Raw genomic sequence first — 9,641 nt, 5'->3', positions numbered from 1 at the left:
ACTGAAATTCCTCCTATAATAATTTTTCATACTAAAACCCCATAACAAAATTATTTTAATCCTTGTTTACAATAGAGAAAACAGCACAACTTGGATTTTATAATACCCATATTATTACAAAAAAAAATATCATACCAAATATCAATTTTATGCAGCCAAAATATTTCTTTATTTTTAGATAAAAAATATAAAACAAATTAAATGTATTAAAAAATTTGTGTTATAAAACTACATTTTAAAGATACTAAAACCATATCTTATCTATCAAAATGGAATTTTCATGCGTCATTTTTAAAGTGAACAATATCTAAGCAATTGTTGAATTTTTATCGAATACTGTATCTGAGAAAAAATCGTATAAAACAACCAAATCCTAGAATTTTGGAAAAAATTATTTAAATTATTATATATTTTTTTTGGCAACAAGACATTCACATACTCATATGGACTCTGTAAATTATTATATTCTATATATTTCTGAATTTAGTACAACACAAATACGTTTTAATAAACATATCAATTTTTCTAAACCTTAAAAATATTCATATGTAACATTACTGATACTAGGGGCATAGCCACCGCGCAAGCGCGGGGCCAGGTACGTTGATGATCCGTTGTGTAGTTTTGTGTATGTGATTTTGTCGTTTATTTTTTTAATCTCTATTTTTCCGTGTTTTCTATAATGAGGATGAATAAAACATTGGAAGTCACACAACTTGATTAGATTGATATAAAAATGACTGGCGAATTCATATGTGTTGGTATTTTCATATCTTATCTTCGTAGTGATTTGATCGACCATTAACTTTATTAACGCCTTTCATGTTCAAAATTTGAGTTCTATGGGATTTGTTTGTGTTCACTTAGTTGATGTAGTATATAAATCAAATAATGTATAGAAAAAGTTATACAATTTGGATTTTAAAATTTAACAATTTATACAAACATTAAATTAAATTATTTTACTTATTTTACCCAAATTTATTTTATTTATTTTTTGAACAAACCCAAATTTAATTTAAAAATATAGAATTGTAATAAACTGTTTTTAAAGTTAATAAGTCTAGAAATTTATAAAATTATAAAATTACAAATCTTTTTAATATATTATTGTGTAAGTTTAAATTTAGTTAAGTTGTTGGCTGTGCTTATCTCAGTTTTTATTTGGTTTTAAATTACATTGTCTATTGCAATGGAACTGTATGAAATCTATAATTTTCATGGTAAAATTTGTGGGCTGCATCTGAAAACACTAAATGAGCTCTGATGTCACTTGTTGTAAATGATCTTTAGTACCAAATGAATTTTAAGGTTCAGTGGGCTACATGGAACCTTATTAATAATCTTATATATTAAAACAGAAGTCACAACTTTGATTCATGTGTGATTTTTTTTAAAAATGGACCTAATGGACCTATTCATAGAAATTCATACTATATTTTAATTCAGACTAATAATAAATATAATATTTAAAATATTTTAATCATAGTATCTTTTGATATCTTTTCATTTTAAATATAATTATATTTATTTTAAAATTCTAACAAATCTGTTTAAAAAAGATTTTTACAAGATCTTCATTTTTGAAATTATATTTTTATATTTTCACTAATTTTGAAATTAGTTTAAAATATTATTATACATTAATATATTCAGTTATATAAAATGAAAAATAAATAAAATCTATAATATTTTAGTTATTATATAATCATAATCAATCATATTAAATTAAAATTATTATATTGAGCTAAATATAATAAAATTGTATTAAATTTATATATTTATATATTTTATTTTCGGAATTATAAAATATTTATGTTCAAAAATAAAATCTAATATGTTGGTAAGATGGGTTAACATTATCAAACTATATAATACATGTATAAAGTTAACATGTATTTCTTTATAGTTAATAATATAAAATCTTTGTAACTACTTTAATCATAATATATTTTCATTTTAAATATAATATATATTTATATATTATATTTTAAAAATTCTAATAAATCTGTGTAATATTTAAACAATAACTTAATGTATTTTAAGTTATCATTTAGAAATGAAAATAAATAAATTATATACTATTTTATCTACTTTTATAGTCATGATCATGTTAAAATATAATTATTATACTAAAATAAATATGATAAAATTATATTCAATTGATAAATTTATAAATTTTATTTTCATAAATATAAACTATTTATTTAAAATATAATATGATGATAGAACGACTTAAAATTAACAAACTATATAATACATGTCTAAAAATTAACATATCTTACACTTTTATATATACAATAATAAATTATCTAAAATGAATAAACATAAAAATATTGGTAAAAAAAAATCCAGTTTTGAAATACGGGTCAGAATTTAGCATAAATTAAGTACAAAATATTTTTTAAATATATTTTTTCATGAATATATTAATTTGCTTAATAACTAAATGCAAATAAAATAAGATAAATATATAATAAAAAGTGGCAAATACATAAGGTTTAAACAATTAATTAATTATAACATGTAAATTATAAAATTATTGTATTTGAAATAGTTATATAAATATTTAAGTATATGATTAACATTAAAAATTTATACCACTTATGTTTTAAAACAATAATTTATGTATAGAAAAGTGAAAACAAATACCCGTGCAACTTTATATATTAAAATAGAATTCATGACTTCTTTCATGTGTGATATTTTAAAATGGACCTTTTTAAAAAAATGTTTTACATTATAACTGGAGCTTTGAAGCTGCTGCTACTCTGAAACAGAGTTGTACATGTGTCAATTTAAATTTGTCCAAAGAAAATATTTTGGAAAACAAAAAGTATTCAACCTCTGTGTCACTGACTGCAGACCCAGACACGGTGGTTTGGGACAAAATTGTATGGAGTGGCACGTATCTGAGAAAAGTATTCCTTGCCAGCAAGCTTTTAAAGACATCTTGGTAGTTCTTGCTCTCCACCTTCATTTATCTATAATACGTTTGTGAAACAATTAGTGCTTGTTACAGTTCTAAACATGGGTCAAATGAAGTGTAAAACCAAAAGATGAACTCCCTCAAGAGCCAGAGCAGAAGCATCTTGCTTAGTGAGCTTGGTCATCTCCCTGTTGAAGACCACATATGTCACTATCGTTGCCGTAGTTGCAAGTATAGTTCGACATGGTACTTGCAAAAAAGTTCGAAAAATGTTAATATATATCCAAGAATAACGCGTTCCCCTATTTTATGGGTGAGGATGTTAACTTTGTACTGATCACACCTGTAACATTGGGAGAAACATATTTGTTACAACAGAGAGAAGTGCCAAATTTGTCCAACTTCCTGCTGCATCCGACGTATAAGACAACGATCAGCCTTTGTAAGAGGTTATAAACAGATAAACATCTTTCAACTTCAAAACCTATCAACTTTGACGATGGAACCGGGACGGTAGTGATCCATCCATCCGTAACGATGGATCAGTGGATCACGGATCTCTGTGTAAGCAGGAAGAAGAGTAAACCAAAACATTTTTTAAAGATTCAATTAGATAGAGTGAGATGGAATGGAATATATAATATATTATGCTTGATAGAGTGAAAATAAAAATACCTTTTCATCTCGGAAAAGAAGAGTGATTCCCATTTCTTGATATTACGGGATCGCAAAAGTGGAGGACACGACCAACAATGAATTGGGAAGTGCGGCCAGGTCGGATGGCTGATTGGGCGACAACAACATCATATGAAGACATTTTGAAAGAAGCTTCTAGGTTTTCGCGTGAAGATAAACTGAGAAAAGGAGTTTGTGGGGCCGTGATTCCAGACCCTAGCCTCTCCTATTTATAGGGTTTGAGGTGTTTACTGGTTTTAACACGCATAAAGCTTCTATTGTATATGTAGGGAGACGGAGAGTTGGTGAGCTTTAATGATTTCAATGTTAACTGAAGATCTATTGTATATATTAGGAAAAAAAACGTTGAACGAAGGGTGCGCAAGAGACGAAGTTGAAGAGACGGCTATGTTGACAGAGAAGTTTTTTTTAACAACGGCGGAGACGGCTATGTTGTATCGTGGAAGATGGAAACGATTTCCAACATAATTAAGTAACACATTAAACACATAGTTTAGATTTCTTTGGGGTTCAAACTTCAAACGACAACATCATTACTAAGCAGGCTAGCCAATGGGCTTCAAAATTTATTGGGTTCCTTTATGGTTTTGTATCATATGGTATATATATTAAGATAACCAAACCAAATGAGAAATGATATATCGAAACCAAAAGACAAAAAAAATTACGTGGACAAAAAGAACGTTGGTTACGTAATATTTATTGTCTTAGTGGAACCCACAAAAAAAGCTTGCTGACGTGGATAGGTTTAGAAGAGAGCAAAAACTCTCCTATTATAATATAGACTAGTGTTTAGTCCCGTACTGCGTACGGGTAATTTTATATGAAATTAACATTAAATTTTAACATGTATTACAACTACATTTTGAGTTAAAAATGTACTAAACCCATATAGATTGTTACCTTCTATCCTTGAGTGTCTGAGAGATGCTGAGAGTGTTCATTTATGTATGTATAAAGTCATCAATTGTGAATAATATATCAAGAAAATCATAACAATTTACAAATTAAGCTAAATACCCCTATTTACAATATTACCTTAATTTTGTTGACACAGCACCACTGATATGCCATCACATACTCGATAGCAAAGATGAGCAGTCTCTCTTTTGTGCTGTATCCATTATAAACCAAACAATTATCAAAAAATACTCAATAACATTGAAACTTTCCACGGTTAAATGAAAGAATATTTACGTTAGTATTTCATTATCAGAATTTTTAAATCTATCTGTGCAGCGTCGTTGCCCCCTTTTTCTTCCTATGAATGTTCCATCAATACAAAATCTGAACCAAAAGAATAAGAGACACTATTACTTGAAGAAGAAAAACGAATATGAATAGAAGGTAGCCATAAGCTATATGATTTTTGTCGCTACAATCAAAACCCACAAAATTATGAAGAGATAAACGACTGAGAATAAGGGAGAGGGAAAAGAAATAAGTTAAAGATGAAACGGTTTGATGAAATAAGCTATTAGAGAAAATTTAGGGATTTAATATCTTACGGTTTAAGGAAATTAGAGATCGTGGATTATTTTCAATCGGAGACAGTTTTTTTACAATTATTTAATTTAGCTATAGACTCAGATTTTTAATTTTATGTTAATAATTAATTAGCTTTTATTTGTAAAACATTGTACATATGTCATAATTTTATTGGGCAAGTGACTTGTGTTTTAGTATATAAATGATTCTTATAACAACTAGATTTTCTTTAGAAACTTGTCATAAACTTATATCAACTGATATAATTTATTATTCCATGAAAAAAGTAATGTTATGCTAGCTAGATTTTCTACACTGTTAACTAGAAACTCAAAACGTTTGTTAAAAAATCTTCAATATATTTTAGTGGTGCATTTGTTTGACGTAAACAAACAAAAAACAAAGACATTTCGCTTAATCTTCAAAGTTCTCATGTCATGTGGTCGAATTAGGTGGTGTAAGGGATGAGGTCATTTCGGGTCGTGGAGTGATCTCTATCCTATTGTGGTGAAAATTATAACGACAAATTGATCAGGTAGTTTAGGATCCAACTCAGTGATTCTAAGCGATACTAGATTGCGTCGTTTGTACATCGGGTTGAAAACTTGCGTGGTTGTAATCCCGTGTTCACAATTTGGTCAATGAAAGTGGATGTTAGCCAAAACAAAAATGTAAAGCACATCCTCCGTTTATGAAACATCGGTAAATACATGCTATCAAGGAAACAATCCGTTTAGTTTTAATAGTTAATCCGAAGATAATAACAATATCTAAAAGATGCGCTGTTGATGGAGAATGAAACTAATACTAGCTGTTGAAAGTTGAAACTGTAAGTACAGATTTATCATAAGAACTATACTGTTATCTTTCAGTTTTCTATTGTAGACTTGTAGTGTTTTGGAGTCAAACCAGAAAACGCAAGTCACTGACTTATCTTTTTTCTTTTCTTCCCTAACACCCTTCCTTTTAGTAATTTTCCACTGATGATCTGACCAAATAGAGAGAAGCGAAACATTTTCAAACCAGATAAGCTATGATAAGTTTTTTAAAATGTAGCATAAACATGAAACTTGTCAACTGCACTGGAGAAGACGAGAAACATAACATATAAAAGTAAATGAGAAAAGGAAAACAGAAAGATGGGTCTCTGAGTTTAGGAGGGAGGAGGAATGGAATCGATCTGTTTCTTCTTCCACTATTGTTCTTCAAACTCGTGCATGTGATCTAGAAGATAGTTAGCTGCAAGTTCTTCATTCTTGTTGCACGCAAAGAACACCTCCAAGACCATCGCACGATCAAACCCCATCGCTTCCAGCTGTGTACCCAGACAAACAATATCAAAATCAAATTTCCAACACAATCAGATTTGAACACAAACGACTAAAAGATGAACACCTTCCATTGACATTGCCTACAAATTCAAACAAAAGAGAGGAACAAACCCGTTCAATGGCTTCACGCTCTTCAGGTGTGACGGTAACAGCTTGTGGCATGGCTGCTTCCAACTGTTCCATGGCGTTCCTGCAGGTTGTATTTGTAAAAGTAAATGAAGAATCAGTTTTCGGGACAAACAAATAAATGAAAATGTATGTGAGAATAAACTCACTCTTCTCCCTCGACCGGTTCATTTATCAAGCGTAGGAAGTCGGCCTGGTGCTCTTGAATTAGACGCACAAGCTGCGGGTTTTGTTTACCGAGCTCCTGAAGCATAGGCTGCATAACAAAACGTTGCGGGTGGAATATGATTGTGTGATTAAAACGCTAACAGGAATTGAATAGGAGGTGAATAAAGTGTACCTGTAGAATTTGTGGGTTCGCTTGTACCATAGCTCGCAGGGCTTGGAACTGTAGCATTGGTAAACAAATTGCCATTATCATAAGAGGAACGGATTGAGGACTCACTTTACTCAAAACGGAGAGGAATATGAAGATACCTGTTGACTGTTACGCAGGAAATCAAGATTACCAGCTCCAGCACCAGCGTCTGCAGCGGGCATGCCCTGAGTGAAGACAGATAAGAGTGAACGTCATATAACAAATCCAAACAAAAGGAAAACATATTAAAATAGGTCAATTATATGCTACTATGAGACTTTAAAAAAACTCTACCTGAGGGAACAGGTCTAATGGATTTGCGTTCGGACCACCAGTTGCAGGAACTGGAGCAGCTTCTTGTGCTAGAGGATTTGCTGCCTGTCCACCAGTAGCTGGGGCTTGAGGGGCTGGCGGGATTTCAGCTTGAGCAGGGATTCCCTGAAGTGTATCAAAACCAAACATCAACAGACGGATCAAAGGATACTGTACTTAGGACAAACGAAACGGTAAGTAAAAAATAATAAAGTGGAATGAAGCATACAGAGTAGAGATATTCAACAGCCCTCTCAGGGTTGTTAAAGGCGGCTCTCAGGGCTCGGACAACAGTGTCACGGTCCCAACTACCTCCACCCATGTCAAGAATTTGCTGAACAGTGGACTCCAGAGTATTCCCAGCAACAAGGTTTGACGCTGCTTGACCATACACATCTGTTTGCGTCCTGTTCAATTCCCCAGAAAATAAAAGGAAACACAAGTTATTTGATAACCAAACAATGAAAGACTGAAAAAGAAAACGAATATTTAGCAGTTATGATATAAGTGCTTACGAAGCAGCAGCAGCACTAGGTGCTGCAACGGTTGCAGCTACACTTGTAGGCTCTGGACTGCAAAACGCAAGCAATAATACAACAAATTAGCAAAGCTGGCGCATATAGAGGGGATTCATCAACAGATTGGGTTAAACCAAAGCGAGAGGAACTTACACTGAGACAGTTGGAGCAGCCACCTGAGGTGTAGCTACTGTCTGTGCAGGCTGAGCCTAAAAGACCAAACCAGTTCAATTAGACAAAGTAAGAAACGTGACCTATGATATACCACTTATTTTATTTTTTGCTTGCAATTAGAGTGTTAAACACAAAAGTAAACCATAGCCAAATACATAAAAAGAACTTTATTAACCTGAGGTGCTGGTGCTGGTGCAGGCGCAGATGCAGTTGATGCCCCGCTTGAAGAAACCTTAGCCTAAGTAAAAAAAAAAACAATCGTACAACGAGTTAGCATCAAGAAACTACATGAACTACCAAAACATAAAAAAAAAAAGAAAAAAGATGAGACCTTAGACAACATGATGACAATGAAACTGTTCTCAACAACGTTGTTCTCTTCCAATGTAGTCTCATCCTTGAGAACTTTTCCTTGGTGGATTAGCATCTGCTGAGCCGCCGGGTATTGCGCACCTTGATGACTTTCTATTCTTCTCTTAGTATCAGAGATCTGTCACAACCCCAATTGTTAAACAAACATACATATTGAGTCTTATATTGTATGAATCTATAAAGAAAAGAAACCCAGAAGGATCCCAACTCTTTAAGTAAACTTTAGAGCAAACTTAGATTCAAGTAAGATCACCAAGATAAAGATACTATACACACTCAATCCATTACTACTATCATGACTCACAAAGAAACCCTAATTTTGAATTCAAACGGAACCACGAATCGCCACCAAACGAAACAACAGCTGAATTTCATATCAGAGTCGCGAGATTCACAATTCCAAACCCAGTTCCACCAAGATAAGAATCAAACCCTCATGATTACAGGAACCAAATCAGACCTAATACCTAATAAGCAGATAACGCGAGAGATTCTCGAATTGGGGAATTAGGGTTACCGTATCCGCCGGATTCACTTCGATCTCGAAGTTGGTCCCCTTGAGAGTCTTGACGAAGATCTTCATCGTTTGTTTAGGAGAAAACTTGAGAGATGAGAGAAGAAAGTTTAGAGAGAAGCAAGGTATAGAGAGAGACCGCTTTTTGGGGTCTCGAGTCGGCTTATATATATCGAACTATTAACAAGTGTAATTACTGATCGCCTACACGCAAGCCTATGCTAACTTTGCTGTGTAAGGATCGTGTGGAGACTAAGAAACGGTCGTGATTTCTGATCCGTTGGATTGATAAGTGAGTATGGAATTATGTGTATGTGCGTACAGATAATTATAGTCTCCTCATAGAATCAACTGAATTACTGCTTGGGTTTGGGATTTTTTTAGATATTGGCATGCGAAATTTACTCCCCAAAGTAAATCGTAGGAAAAAAAAATTCTTATAATAGCCTTGAATCTTTTATCATAAAATAACTTTTATAAAAAATAATTAAAATAGCATTCATTAAATGATTTAAAGACACATATATCTTTAAGATTTATTGGTCTAAAATTTAGGTTTAATTTTTTGGGTTGGAGTTTAGTATTTGGTTTAGGATTAAAATAATAATAATAATAATATTTTTAAGATATTTATTTATAATAAGTATCTTATTTATAAAGATAGCTTACTTCTTTTATTCTTTTAATAAAAACTTTTTTGTCTTTTTATAAGTTAGTTTGATCATATATATATTTTTTTAAATATTGTTTATAAAATTCCTTAAAACATAAAGCAACTACTGTTTAAAAAAACAATGTGTCGTAATATTTTTATATTTAATAT

The 9,641-nt window shown here is 31.6% G+C and overlaps 1 protein-coding gene and 1 long non-coding RNA gene across 3 annotated transcripts; both read right to left on the bottom strand.

The window, feature by feature from the left end:
• Nucleotides 1–2,642: 2,642 nt before the first annotated feature.
• On the bottom strand, nt 2,643–4,655 carry LOC125607896. 2 transcript variants are annotated; one of them, XR_007338952.1, is made up of 3 exons: nt 3,605–4,655; nt 3,414–3,489; nt 2,643–3,337 (listed from the first exon to the last, which is right to left on the bottom strand). It is a non-coding gene; the product is annotated as an uncharacterized LOC125607896 (long non-coding RNA). The 2 variants fall into 2 exon arrangements; XR_007338953.1 differs by having other exon boundaries at nt 2,655–2,771; nt 2,846–3,489; nt 3,605–4,603.
• A 1,472-nt stretch (nt 4,656–6,127) lies between these two features.
• Nucleotides 6,128–8,985, bottom strand: LOC125607895 (ubiquitin receptor RAD23d-like). Its single transcript, XM_048777403.1, has 12 exons — nt 8,822–8,985; nt 8,264–8,422; nt 8,108–8,170; nt 7,912–7,967; nt 7,756–7,812; nt 7,470–7,647; nt 7,223–7,366; nt 7,048–7,113; nt 6,911–6,958; nt 6,720–6,826; nt 6,556–6,634; nt 6,128–6,428 (listed from the first exon to the last, which is right to left on the bottom strand). The coding sequence occupies exons 1-12, from the start codon at nt 8,885–8,887 to the stop codon at nt 6,309–6,311; spliced, it is 1,143 nt and encodes a 380-aa protein (XP_048633360.1). The 5' UTR covers nt 8,888–8,985; the 3' UTR covers nt 6,128–6,308.
• Between the last annotated feature and the right edge of the window lie 656 nt (nt 8,986–9,641).

The sequence above is a fragment of the Brassica napus genome, chromosome A4, assembly GCF_020379485.1.
Source record: "Brassica napus cultivar Da-Ae chromosome A4, Da-Ae, whole genome shotgun sequence".
In the NCBI taxonomy this organism is placed as follows: Eukaryota; Viridiplantae; Streptophyta; class Magnoliopsida; order Brassicales; family Brassicaceae; genus Brassica; species Brassica napus.
This window is presented reverse-complemented; position numbering and strand designations above follow the sequence as displayed.